Source organism: Rhineura floridana, chromosome 1 (genome assembly GCF_030035675.1).
Source record: "Rhineura floridana isolate rRhiFlo1 chromosome 1, rRhiFlo1.hap2, whole genome shotgun sequence".
Classification (NCBI taxonomy): Eukaryota; Metazoa; Chordata; class Lepidosauria; order Squamata; family Rhineuridae; genus Rhineura; species Rhineura floridana.
This window is the reverse complement of record NC_084480.1, coordinates 61,387,535-61,402,574: the sequence shown is the minus strand read 5'-3', so window position 1 is coordinate 61,402,574 and position 15,040 is coordinate 61,387,535. Positions and strand designations below refer to the sequence as shown.

The window sequence follows — 15,040 nt, the reverse complement described above, 5'->3', positions numbered from 1 at the left end:
TGGGATATAAATCAAATAATAAATAAATAAATAAATAATTTTTAAAATATCAGAAGAGGCTGTGAGCATCCCCCCAGGTTCAGTTGACATAATCTCTCGGGGAAGGGGCTTCTTCTTAGAACAGCAGCACAACCCCAGGCAGCAGGTTCTTTCATAGTTTTAGCCACCAGGGTTGGTCTCACTCATCCCTGGATGGAACAAACACACCCTTGAAAGCGTATGTGTATGCTTACATGTGAACAGTTTGAATCTGTGCAATTTGAATGCTGTATTAATATTTGCTACATTCTGTAAAGAGAAGTGGACTGATGTGATAGACAAAATATAGGTGTGAGAGCAAATTTTAAATGGTGGCATGAAGTTCACACAGATAATTTTAGTAAGCACTAGACATTAATTTAATCCTGCACTGCACATCTTTCTACTCTTATCCTATCTGTAAAATTGCTGTAAGATTGCTTATCATTCATAGACTGTAATTACACAAATATATAAAATCTATTCCAATCATTTATATATTGCTTTGAAAATGTAAAGGGTTACATACGTGCTTAGTGCTTGTATATATACGGTTTTAGCCCAGTCTATCTGAAGGAGCGCCTCCAGCATCGTCAGGGATGCCACTCAACAAGATCAGCCTCAGAAGACCTTCTCTCGATCCCACAGGTTAAAACAGCTAGACTGGTGAGGACTAGAGAGAGGGCTTTTTCAATAGTGGCCCCCACCCTGTGGAACTCTCTCCCAAATGATCTCCGCCATGCCCCTTCTATGATGAGCTTCCGCCGGGCCTTGAAGACCTGGCTCTTCAGGCAGGCTTTTGGGGTGGGTTAGGTTTTTATTTTTATGGTTTTAAATGTTAACATTTTAATGTATTGTTTTTATCTTGTACGTCGCCCAGAGTGGCTGGACATCCAGCCAGATGGGCGACTAATAAATTTATTATTATTATTATTATATAATATATAAAATCTATTCCAATCATTTACGTATTGCTTTGAAAATGTAAAGGGTTACATATGTGCTTAGTGCTTGAATATTGTAATATATAAAATCTATTCCAATCATTTATATATTGCTTTGAAAATGTAAAGGGTTACATATATGCTTAGTGCTTGTATAAGTGTTTATTCACCTATTTATAAATACAAAGTCTGATCCAGAACACAGCAGGAACTCCAACATACCAAAAGAGCTCTGATATGACCAAAGGTTTCCCATTCATTTGGGGACAGCTCTACACGCTAAATGGGGTTGCACGGACAAATCTGTCTCCAACTTTGCAGTTGGGCAGATATTACTTGTGTAGAAATGCTGTATCTAAAGTCAGAGCTCCAGTGCCTGTAATGAGTTGCTGGGTTTGGGCTGTAGCTTTTTTCCAAATGTCAGTCACTGGTCTTTATAAATTTGTAGAAAATATATGTGCCTGTGTCCTGTTCAGAGCAGGATTCAAGAGGCTGAGACGCAGGTGCAATCAAATCTTGTTTTATTAAAGTAATGGATACATCAAAATCGGTACGCTTCATAGAAATCTCTAAGCTAGCTCACTAGAATTCCCTAACTGCATTCTAGACATGCTCTGCCATGCGTGAAGAAAGTTGACTCAGCAACTCAACCCAGAGAGCTGCAGTCTTAAGTAGGGAAAGTTTTAGATCGTAATCTCTGGCTCCTTCGCAAGTCCTGCCTCTGTCCTGTCCGCTTCTCGCGGCATCAAGAGCAGGGTGACGGGGTGTGTGCCTCCAATGGCTCGTCTGAAAGAACCGTCTCCTTAGCAACTGGCTCGAGGTCAGGGGGTGGTGATGCGCTTGAGGCATCCCGAGAACCGCTTGGTAAAGGGGGAGTCAACACCCCCTCTGGAACATCTTCCAACAGCTCCTCCGACCTGTCTGGGGGCGGCGCACTCTCCACTTCCGAGACCGCGCCATCTGTGGGAACTGGCCCAGAGTCAAACTCACTCCCCCTCCCAAGGTCTTGCTCATACTCAACAATTCCTTGGTCTTCCACGCCTTCTGACAGCTGGGAAACCTGGAGCTCATGTCTCCCCCCCGGCCCTCGTGGGGAAGCGGAGGCTCAACAGCCTGTCTTGCAGGAAGGAAATCCATAATACTGTAATGTATTCTTGAGCATGTTCTGGCAAAATGCTTCCATGAGACTTTTGATAGGTATATCTGCATGAAGTCATATATACTGACATTGCACTGGTGCCTGTTTGTTACTGGGCACAATTTAAGGTGTTAGTACAGACTTTTAAAGCCCTACATAGCCTGGAACCAAGCTATTGGTTGAGTGTCTCCTCCTTTATGTCAGTTGGGTTCTTCTCAATGGGTTTAGCCCATTAGATGGCAGTGCAGGATAGGGCCTTCTCTGTAGTGGCTCCCTGGCTTTGGAATGCACTTTCCCTGAGACTTGGATAGGAAGACCTTAATGGATTTCTGACACCAAAAAACCACATTTCTGTTCTCCCAGTCACTATAGCAGGGGTAGGGAACCTTCTGGGTGAAATTAAACAGGTGGGTGATGTCACAATGATGTCAGGTGAAGTCAGGTTGAAGTCCCAAAGCTGAAGCTTGCTTTCCCTTGCCAATGCACAATAGGGAGCACACGTTAAGGCTCCTGATTGCATTGGCAGCCATGTCTCTACTGGCCCCATATCTGACGACACATATGGTGTCAGTTGAGTGTGGTTTGGAGAAAACAGCCGCATGGGCCAAATTTGAAACTCATAGTGGACCAAGTTTGGCCTGTGGTTCCCTGCTCCTGCACTAGAGGGTTATTCAGTGCTATTGTTACTGATTTCTGGACTGCAGCAGTACCGGTTTGATTCCTGTTGGTAGTTCTTATTCAAGTGTATTTTTAACTGAGTCATTTTATATGTTAGAAACTTCTTACTGACATGATGAAGTATGGCCTATGAAACTAATAAACGAAGAAGCAAGCAAATAATACAGCTTTCAGGAAAAAAGGGAAGTAAGTTTGTGAACCCTTTGGAAAGACCTTTTGAGTCTTGCACACTATAAGGAGATAATAATATTCCAATTAGATGCATTTCATTAAATTGAGAGTTTACTTTAAGAGATGGAAAACATTCGAATATTAAACTGAAATCATTTTAAAGATCTCAGTAATTGAATATAAGAACACAGGTACCAGAGGTCTGAAAATGCATGGAATTTAACCAGATTAGCTTTCTCTGAGTGTTTATCTGTTTGGAAGTAAAATGGATCCACCCCACTTGGGTGATTCTCTAGGTATGCTAAAGTTTCTAAAGAAAAGGTAAAGAAAAAATAAATCCAACCAACCATCCATGCCCTTCTTAAGGACTGTTTGGGACTATTCAGGCAGGCAGACGGAACCCCCTTTCCCCCCAACTGATACTCAATATTCCATGACTCCTGGAAACAGCCGACCAGTGACCAATGATCAGCCATTTCCAGGAGTCATGGAATGTTGAGTATCAGTTGGAAAAGAAAAAAGGGGAGTATTGGCTTGTCAGTTGTGTCCTGGGATGATGTCAGATCTCAAGGAGAAGGCAGCATATCTGGAAGTAAGGCAAGGTTGAAGGTTGCTGAACCATGGATAGCTCTGAGTGAGCAACTTCCTGTGGCAAAAACATAATGTTCCCTTTTAAGTCTCTCTCTGCACACTGCCTCTTCCAGGCTCCACCCCCTTCTTGAAAACATCAGAGCATTAAAGGGCCAATCCTCTGGCCTGAATATGGGCACTTCTTCATTCCATAACCTCCCTTGTTGAATGCTCCCTGCGCCTGTGAACTGGTAATATGAGGTGGGAGGCATATGGTTCTTCCAACTCAGATGAGGGTGACCATCTGGCTGTATAGGCCCTGTTGGTCTGGGTGGTTTCTCTGGAGGCTTCTGTCCAATAGCCTCAGGTGCAGTGGTCTCCCTAACTTCAGCAGTCAGCTCAGAGCCCTGAACCTGACCTGGCTCCCCATCTGGTACCCCTGGAGTCTCTGACTTCATGTCTAGATCACTGTTGGATTCAGAGGTCATAACACCACCCAAACCCTTATAGTTTATAGGGCATCAAACAACCCTTAAAGAGGTCCTGGCTGGTTGGTTGGCTAGAACGCTGAATAGGAACATTCCTGCTTTTAAAGAATGAGAATATAGTGCAGCTGTTGCAAGTGCTACTTGTCCTTTCTAATAATGTACTCAGGTGACTGAATGCCAAAAAGAGGCCACTGAAAAATGATGAGCACAATCTCAAAAAGATCATTAGGGATGAGCAGACTCAGTGGGTTCCAAGAGCCACAGAATATTAAGTGTCAGTTGGAAAAGGAAAAAGGAAAACCAGGAGGGAGGGAAGGAATGAATATTTCTGCATCATCCCCTTACAGCTTAGCTGGCTATAACTCAACAGAGCACTCCTGTTGGGAACTGAGGATACACTGCAGTTTCATCTTGTAATACCTTTACACCCACCCTCTTCACAACAAAGCCCTTTCCCACCCACCCCCACAATCGGTCACCCTTCTCTTTTCTTTCTGCCTCTTATTCACTTACTGGAAATGTATGAGAATCCCATCCATTTCTCCTCCATTTTCTGTTCGTAAGAGCTTGATAGCCAACAACTTAGAGTCTATTCCTGCCCCAAGATAGCTCTTGGTAGCCAGAAATATACTTCTACTGAGTTGAGCATATGCTTCTTTGTAACTTCTTTCCAATTAAGCTCCTTTGTTTGCAAAATGCAGCTGCCCATATACTGGTTGGTACCAAGCAGTTAGAGCATACTACTTGTATATTTTACCAGTTGTTTTGGCTGCCAGTGCATTTCCAGGCCCAATTCAAAGTGTAGGTAGTGACCCTTTAAAGCCCTGAATGTTTGGGATGGTTACTTGACGCTCTGCCTCCACCCATATTGACATGCCTGTACTTTAAGATCATCCTGAGGCCCTGGAACAGGGCATTCTCAGCAGTAGCACCACAGCTATAGAATATGATCCCATATGGTTAGATAGGTGCCTTTTCTTAATATTGTCAAACAGACTTTAAAGTTGCCCCCTTTTACTGTGATTTTTAAAGGCTAATTGTTGGACTGCTGTGGTTTAGTTTGTCTCTTATAGTTTATCTACCGCTGGTTTTATTTTTTGTGTTTAAATTTAAAGTTAAATGGTTTTATTGAATTTTTAAACTGTGATTTACTCAGTTTGATAAACTGCTTTGAAGCTTATGCTTAAAAATGTGGTCTAACAACATTTTAAATTAAAAAATACTTAGCATTTGTATACCACTTTTGAGTGTTCAAAGCAATTCATGTACATTATCTTATAGTCCTTACAAAAACTCTGTAATCGTAGGCCAATAGTGTTATCGCTATATTGCAGATGATGTTCTGAGACTGAGTGAAAGTGAGTTGGCTAAGGCTTACCTGTTGAATCCATGGTAGATTAAAGATTCAAACTGGGGACTTCCTATTTGTAACTCAGACTTGTAATCACTACGCCACACCAGTTCTTGAGAGAATGTATGACTTTCATTGATCATGAATGTTTTCCCCATGTTTGAACTAATGTGCGGAAATATAAAACAATGTAATATGTTTCTGGCACAAGATATCTCAAAATTATTGGTGTAAATACACTGCCATTCATAGTTTGTCTATAATAATGCATATTTATGCAATTATGATAGTCATGAGACTTGTACAGATGTTACACGGAACACAGGTACAAGCTGTTCCTATACATGTACAAGTGTTTGTGTGAAATAATGTACACTTGTTGATTTGTACAGCTCAACTATTGTGTATGTATATTGTGTACTTGTTGAAAGTAACATGTGAACTCTCCTATGGTTAGGGTTGTTTTGTTCACATTGGTTTGGTTCCATAGCTTGTTCCCACCACCAACTGTTACATTCACTGAACAGAGTTCTACTCAGGATGCTCGGGAGGGGGATACGATTTTTTGCTGATTTGCTTTTTCCCAGCAGCAATTCCCATGCTCTTCCAGAGGGTCCGAAACTCTCTGTAGCAGATTATCAATGGACATATTGGATCGTAGGGGGACTGGGGAATCAACAAAAATCACCTCCTTCCCCATTCTGCCATCAGGATCCCTCCTCTGGAACAGAAGCTTTCCACAGACAGGAGGAGTCCTTCCATTTGCAGAAAGCACAGTCTGGATCCAATCCATTAAATACAGCACATTTTGTATATTTTTGAATATTTTTATGTTCAAAATCATTATAAAACATTTTTTTCCATTTGAATTCACTGCAAAACACTCATTGTCGGGCATTTCTGATGTGCCGATATCTTGTAAAGTTGTACTAGCATAATATTTTATATATCCCGTCTTAAGCACATACTTGCTGGTGCAGTAAATATATGGAGTACAGCACCTTGTAATTTTCCATTCAAATGATGTCACACTCCAAATAAAATTAAGATAGTTACTGAAAAATCATTAATGTGACCTCACTGGGAAAATGTTACACAATATTCAGTTCCTATTGGGTTGGAACCAGACTAGTTCCTCCATGATTCATGGAATTCCCTTCATTTGTAGAAGGGATTTGGATCCAGCAAATGCGCCCACTAGAGGAAGAGAGGTAGGTGATTTTTATCAATTTCCCCATCCTCCTGCAGTCCGTAGTACTACTGCCATTGCTGCCCCAGAGGATCCACCAACCTAGAGCAGACTTTTAGGGGCACTAGGAAAGAGGAGTTGGTGAAAATTATCTCTCCCCCTTCCACCTGTAAAAACATCCAGTTAGCAAAGTTCTGTTCCCTAGAACCATGGAAAATCAGGGTTCTAAAACACAAGTGAAGCCTACGCAAGTAGAAAAGGCTTCCTATTCAGAAGTTATCCTTCCAACTCATGGAGGGTGATGGAGACAGCAACTGGGGATGGAGTAAGCATGGTCATCTCCACCCTCTCACTTCACGAAAGGAATTTAGAATGCCCAAATAGGAGTTGAAATCTAACTTAAGTGTTTATGCCGAAATACTGAGGGTGGGATGGGAGGGAGAAACTTAATGAACATGAACAAGAAGCATTTAAGAAATTTAAGTTATCAGGAGAAACATTGATTCTATTTTTACACCTTTAGTAACGATTAAAAATTAGCAGGTGATCATATGGGTAAGTTGAAATATTCTGTGGGAAAAACCCAGTTGGTGACCTAGAATGTCAGGACTCTAGACAAGAGTGTGTGTTTGTCAATATATCCTACATGTTTTATAGACTCCTCGGGGAACGGGAAGATACAATTTCACCTTTTCTGTGCCAAAACATTTTAATTATATCTTCTTCCAAGTACAGCGGTTCAGTAACCAAGGAGCTGACATTGATGCATGTGTTGATAAAGCTGCAAACATTCAAAATGAGATTAACAAAGATTTTGAGGAAAGGGTGACAGCTAATTTTGCACAGTATTCTGCATCTAATTCAGGTCAGTGTAATGATAGAATATTTTATAACTCTTGTGTCACCCAGAAGGACTTTTATGATGCTTTGTGTTAATGAACATTTGTGTGTATGAAGAATATAGTTCAAAACCTATTTTTCATACAAATATTTTTCCATAGGATACAGCTATAAAAGGAAAAACAGGATTTGATGTTGTTGACGATCAAAGTAGCTATTTTTTCTGATTTTCATGAAAATGTTCAACAAATGCATGAAAATCTTAATCAAAAGCATGTAGTTGGTAGTATTGCTTGTTTTCCACCAAAAGATCATTCAGATAATCTGTACTAGATTTAAAGAATGAAAATACAGTTCCTTTATGTTGTATTAGACGGTTTGAGCACATTTCAGAGTATTTCAGTTCTATTTTTCTCTTTATTTGGAGGCAGCTGACACTCTTCTTTTACTTTTCTTTTTGTTTGTGAAATTTTTTCTTTTTTTTATCCACTCCATCTGCTTTTACTTTTGTTTGCTTGGGCCGTCTCTCATCCCAACTTGATAATGAGGAATGTGGTGTGACCCTGACCTCTATCAGCCCATGCATGACCTTCTGACTCCCCTACCTAACCTTTGCCCTTTTGTTTGACAGCTTGATTAATTACCTTGTGTTATGATTTATGAGTAAGTGCTATGTAAAAATAATAGACAACAGGTGGTCCTCTAAAAACTTTTTGTGGCATGTTTTCTTTTCCTGCCTAACTTGATGAGCTATTTTAAGTTGGAAACTTGGTTGAACAATGTGAGTTTGGCAGTAGTACAGCATTTTTACACACTTGGACACAGCAGTGGAATTCAGGAGCCTGAGAGATGAGGTGTAACTGGGATGAAAATATTACAAAGTGTTAGCAGGGTGCAGTTGCCAAAATGCACATTGGGTGGAAATACAAAAAGGAGTCAACTGACATTTCAGGCATTTCAGTCTCAGGTCACGTCTTGAGAAAATTGCTCAAATAATGGAGGGGGCATTTTTCAAGCTGAGCTGCATCTCCAACAGCTATGTTTACTTTTACGCTTCACTAGTGACTTGTGATTGGTTGTCATGACCTCATCCTACTGTTGCACCTAGGAAGTTGCAACAGTAGCACATAGGTACCCCTCTCATGAAAAAGATGGGAAATACACAGAACATATATCTTTCAAAAGATAAATGGCTATTCCTATGTCCATTTTAAACATGCACAAATCTAGGTTACAGAGCTAAGCTCTTTGGATTGCTTTTCCCTGAGGATCTTGCTTCAAATGGTCTAAATAGGTTTCTTTTTTTAAAAGAAAAATAAGATTGATAAAGCTCAGGAAAATGATCTGCTGTAGATTCTTACTTACAGGCCAGAAAGATAGTTACATAGGTCAAGGGATTCCACTCTAGCCTCTGACCTCTCTGGTCACATATGGCATCCCATCCTGTGAATTAATATGCAGGGCTGAATGCTTTCAACTCATTATTCATTTTACCAGACACAAGAGATTTGTAGAATTCCAGAATGTATCTCAAATACTTGTTGTTGCCACTTACTATCCTATTACTGATTAATATGCTACATTAGTTTTATTTATATATGGAGAACTTGAGCATCTTATAGAAACTTCAAAACAGGATATGACCATTATATTTTTCTACCTAACACACTTAAGGCATTCATGTGTTACTTGATGGAAAGCGTTTTTTGGAGTCTGTGTAGTTGCTAACACTTGTTGGTCTTTAGCTATCATCTGTATTAATGAATGTCAAGTAAGCTCATATATAAAATTGGAAACAGCTTTATCCTTTTAATCCTTCTGAAATAGTTGCTGGAAATGTCGTCTTAACTTACATTATCTAATGCAACAGATTTTGGAACATTATCAGGTAATAAGCTTGTGATATTTGATTTTGGAAGTGAAGTTGGCTGTCTAGTGAAAGGTTTAGTTTTCCAACACCTGTCCTGAAAACATCTATCACAACTAATTGTACTAATTGGTCCGTGCACATGAACTTGGAGCTTATTGAATGTTGTATTCCCCCTCATATGTATTATGTTGCAATTGGTTGATGCCACTATGTCAAATATTTTGCAAGGTATATTTGTATTAAAGACAGAATTGAGATTTTTCTAATCCTAACTGGTTAGAAAAACAGTAGGGAGAATTATCTTTGAAAATGTCCTGTAACTTAGAAAATATGGATATCCTGATATACTTTATATTGCTGCTTTTAAAAAGGAAAATAAGAAAAGTTTGTTTAATTTTTAAGAGATTTTCTTACATCTAATTAGGCCACCTACACTGGAAGCAAAACTAGTAGCTATTTATCAGCTGATACTGTCCTGAATAATCTTTAAACCAGATGGAGGTGCTGTCATGATGTCATAGAGTAATCTTTGCTCACATTTGCTAAAAGGTAGATTAGAGGTTGTGGGTCCTTTAAAAAATAAAACTATAGCTCTCTTAGTACTTGTCACAGCATATTTTCAATCTTTACCTAAACTTAGTTGATGTCAACTTTGCTTTAACTTGGTGAAGACAGCGGTAATGCCTAGAAATTAGTAGGTCTTTGATGATAGAAGATTTTTGTTTTAAATATTAAAATTGAACTTATTTTAAAAGATATTCAAAAATTGCAATTTAAATACAAATACTCAAGACTCCAGTGAAATATTAAACAAAATAAAACCCTAATTGTTTGCATAAGTGAAGAGGAAACAAAGGTCACTCTATGGTTAAAGACGTAGATTAACTTCTGATAGGTTAGGTTGATAACAATTTAGTAATACTGATAGAGGTTAAATTCTGCTGCAGTTGTATATGTTATGTTGCATTTCTACATCCTTTTATCTGAACAGATATTGTATGTTACTCCTAATCCTCTTTCCTATGCCTATTTTTCCTCATATAATTTAAGCTGGAGCGGCTGAGGACAAAAGATGGAAGAGTATGACATTATGTCAACAAACAAAACAACATTTCTAATGGGTTTTTAGCAAGAAACCATGAAGCGTGTGATATATTTTCTTAAAGTATTGCTGTGCTAATTTTATTGTTAAACTAACAAAACTTGTATTAGAAAAAGATTTAAAAGCCTATTGGTTGGTTTGTGCTGTTTAAAACCTAATTGATAAAAATCCTTTAATTGATTTATGTAGCTGTGATTTTTGAAATAGATTCATTTTTCATCTGTTGATGTGTCTGTGAAAAATTGACATTATGTCCTCATAAAATTGGACAAATGAGTCATGTAATTTTCAGTTACATAATCAATAATTTAGACAAGTTTTACTTCTCTGATGATTTATGTGTGTCTGTTTTTGTGATCAGCAAAAAGTGGACACAGTTTCACATTTCAGTAACACATGTAAAATCATAACAAATACGTGGATTTTACATCTTGCATAGTACTGAAAGTAAAAAAGAATCAATACACATCTGATCAGAATAAACAGGTCAGCAACATGGACTGAACACTGCAGGGCACCAGTTCAGAATGGTTATAAAAAGCTAACTAGTTTGTTTCCTTGCCTTTTTAAAAAATATATGCAAAACACTTTTGTTTAGTTGGAGTTACTTTATTGGTAGTTTTGTATTAGTCCCTGAAGGCAAGAATCTGTTTTCAGTGTATTATACTTTTTGAGTATAGGATGCCATAATACTAAACTCATTTTTACAGAAATCTCAGTTGAGTCTGCTTATACTCAAGTACAATTTCTGCTTTATACATGATCACTCTATTCCAGAGCATATGGTATATGTGAATGTATAGGTTTACTCTGAAGAGGGAGTTTGGGGGTCAGGGGGAAAGATGACAGGAGATCACTTACTCTTGGTACAGAATCTAGGAGGCAATTTTCTCTTTGGCCTATGGTGACCTTTTTACCATGTTCTCTTACACCATAGACAGTGAACTGAATGCCTCTATTTCACCCTGCTTAACAGAGTGCAACAGTGTTCTTTAACTTAGTTTTGGTGGGAGGAGAAGGTATAGTAGACATTTGAGAAAGGCGTGAAAAGTTGTACAGGCACAAGGAAGAGGAGTAAGAACTTTCATCAGATGTGATTTTAATAACTAGTCGAGTGTGTCCAACTGTAGAAAATCACCAAGTGACAATCTGTCTACCTGACAGTTACTACAATGCATTACAAGATTTTTGAATAGCTACACAGATTAGAATAAAGCAACACTAAATAGAGTATCCTTTGTTAACTTTGATCATCTGTATAGGTAGTCTTTCATCTTCTCACTTAGGCTGTTAGGCAGAAGTCATATGTTATGTTAACTAAGTTAAAATAGGTTTACTTCAGTAGCTGTAGTTTGTTTAGAAAACTACAAATAAAGATTTCAAAATAATCTTGAAGATAGAGCCACAATTTATGTGTTACTATTTTGCTTTTGTTTCTTGTTTTTGCTCCCCTTTTCATAGGTGTTTCAGGATTTTGTTTAACATAAAAATGTCTAGGGATATTTTTCTGCACCATGTAATGATATATTCTTCATTAGTTAACATTTTCTGAGAAAAAATAAAACATTTTGTTGCAAAGATAAATACATCATATAGTTCCAATAAAATTGTTCAGGTCTAAACTGGTAACTAATTCATTGATTTCTAAGCAGTGTTAAATAATCACAGTTGATATTGATTCTTTGTTACTGCCGCTATCAGTTTGTGAATTATCTGCTATTGGACAAAAGTATTTAATAGTTTAGGCTGTAATTCTACACACAGTTTGACTGCTTAAATCCCTTTGGAATTACTGTGACTTAAAAAATCTAACTGTACACATGATTGCAGCCTAAAGCTGTCCTGAAGAGTTTTTAAAGAGAGGCATGCTTGCAAAAGTAAACATTTTTATCAGTAGAATATAGGTGAAAACGATCTGTTTATTCTAGAATCACACTTTTAAATCATTCTGCTATTTTCACATACAATACTGAAAAGTTATTAAAACATTAAAAAGAGCTATGCATATGTAAAGTAAATAAATTCACATTCAAACATAAAGGGAATAAAACCATTATATCCTTTGTTAACTTTATGAAAATAACTTAAATAAGCATTCAAATAAACTGTCAACAATTTCAAAGCCAAAATGTGTATTCCTTTTTTTCTTTCTCTGAAACAGGAAGGCTACGGAGTAATAGTATTGAATCCGAATGAGAACTATATTGAGGTGGAAAAAACAAAAGCCCAAGTACAGCTGTCTCCTGATAGCTCAGATGAACCTGCAGAAAAGAGAGAGAGAAAAGATAGAATCCAAAAAGATACAAAGAAGCGACGAGACTTCTATGAGAAATATCGGAATCCGCAAAAAGAAAAGGAAATGGGCCAGTTGTATATTAGAGTAAGTTCCAGTTTTTTGCATTAATACCAAAAAATGTTTTACTTTACTGTATATAGTTGGACTTTAAAAATGTATATTTTCCTTATTTATGTAACTGTCAAATACTAAAAGTAAGAGCATCTTCTTTCTATTGTTATTTTTATTAACATTAAATGTAAAAGAACAGAGAGGGGGAAATCATACTTAATTACAAAGGGAAAATTCAAATAAACCCCAAAGGAACATGATACACGTTCCGGGGGCAAGGTCTGATTTGAAAAGTACTTTATGAAATTTTTTTTAAATAGATGTGTTTAAGATGTGCATTTAAGAAACATTTGCCAAATATAGTTTAGGTAACATGTTTTACAGATGGGCAATGTTTGTGACATTATTGTGTTTACATTCCTAGAAAGCAAAAATATTAAATAAGTCAAATTTTAACATGTTGCCTGGTAAATTAATAATAAGTGGGCAAAATGCTGATGTTCATCTTGTGTGTGGTGTTTCGATATGAACACCCAGCTGGTATATTTCAGTTAAAGTTCTGAAGGAAGATAAAGAGAGAGTGAATTATTGTTATCTTAATAAATATTTAAGCCAAAATAGTTCAGGAACATTACAATGAAGAAACTCTGCCCCTTGCTCTTTTCTTTTCCTAGCCATTGAACCTTTGCACTTCGTAATGCTAGCAGCTTGGGATTGTTATAACAGTGCTACCCAAGGATTTCTAATTCTGCAAGGGGGCACAAACAATATTATTTGCACTTTGACACATTCTGCTTCATGTACATACGATGCATTATACATTCCAGACTTACTCATACAATTTTCAAAGCTCTTTTTATAGAAGTTTGTGTTGTTATTCAGGAAGAAAGAATGTCAAAAAATACTCCAGTGTCATTAGAATATTGTGCTTAGAGTGATGGAACAGCGAAAACTCAGGAAAAAAAGAATCTTTTACATTTTTACATGTTCCTTATGATTATGATTATTGTTACCTCAAAGTATAAGGCAAATATAATTTTACTAATTAGTTGCACATTGCATGTGTAGGTGAAAGAAAAAGGAACAAATGTCTAAATCAATGAATGAGAAACAGAAAAGAATGAGGAAAATTACAGCTGTATGTAGAAAGTAACTGAGAATGTTGGCTTTTCCCTCTTGTTGCCTTATAAGATGTGCAATAGTAGGTTAGTCTGGTCCACTGTAAGAAAAGTGCCACCTTCTCTTTGGGTGTTGTGCATTTCTCCAGAATTAAGACCAGTTCTCACATTTTTGGGGGGAGGGGGGCTTTAACTGTTATACTGAGAATGAGATCTTAATCACAGCGCTGTATCATTATCATATTTTTTATCCAATAGGCAGTAAGTGTTTTAATCCTGATGTTTCATATGAATACCACCACATAAATGTATCAAGGCACTTATTAGAATATAGCCAAAGATTTTGCTGCACAAGCAGAAAGCACATCAGGATGCAAATTTCTTCTAACAATAAAGCATCCCCATAGGGTCCCAACCCTTGGTAACCTGTTTGGAGGGTCTACAGAGGTGGGACATTGATGACACTCACAGTCCATTGCAAGTAAAAGTGAATTCAACTTGTGCAGCCAGATCTTTGGATCAAGATGTTTGTTGAAATCACAACTCTATCCACACTGAATGCTTTGAGAACACAATGAAAGTCAAAATAAGTAGGCAGATAGCCTACTTCATGATAGCCTGGACGTTTCATCTGAAAAGCTACTTCTGCTTTCCTGTACTGTATGCATTCTTTCTGAAAATGACTAAAAGCACTTCTATAGCATTATATGGAAAGATGAACAGTTTTGTTGCTTGTTTGCTAACCTATGAATAGAGATTGGACCATTATAGGTAGTGAACCTATACTATTAGAAGTCAACATTGCCACCCCATTGCTCTTGTATATTTTTGTAAGCAGAGTGATAATGCATTTATTTCTCACTTTTTCACAGTGGCTTTTTATTTTGTTTTGATATTTGGCCATGTTTTGCAATTTGCTTATTAAACTGCAGCTGTAGGTTTACCCCTCTGGTGAAGAGACAAATAGGGTAGAGTAACATGACTGTCTTTCTTACACTACAAGGTGCGATTTCCCAGTACTGTTAGTTATTTGTTTGTTTGTTTGTTACATTTATAACCCACCTTTCCTCCAAAGAGCTGAAAGTGTTATACATGGTTCTCCCACCCCCATTTTATCCTCACAACAGCCCTATGAGGTAGGTTATGCTGAGAGATTGTGACTGACCCAAGGTCACCCAGCAGGCTTCATGGCTGGGTGGAAATTCGAACTCTGGTT

The 15,040-nt window shown here is 37.6% G+C and overlaps 1 protein-coding gene across 11 annotated transcripts in view; it reads left to right on the top strand.

Moving 5' to 3' along the window:
* ARB2A (ARB2 cotranscriptional regulator A) overlaps positions 1-15,040 on the top strand; it is a 495,278-nt gene that overhangs the window by 198,018 nt on the left and 282,220 nt on the right. For all 11 annotated transcript variants that reach the window (XR_009762084.1, XM_061622217.1, XM_061622215.1 and 8 more), the window contains one exon: positions 12,521-12,739. Coding sequence is in view for 10 of the 11 variants with exons in the window: in XM_061622217.1 (XP_061478201.1) it covers positions 12,521-12,739 (219 nt within the window). In the remaining variant the exon portion in view is untranslated. The remainder of the gene's footprint in view (positions 1-12,520; positions 12,740-15,040) is intronic.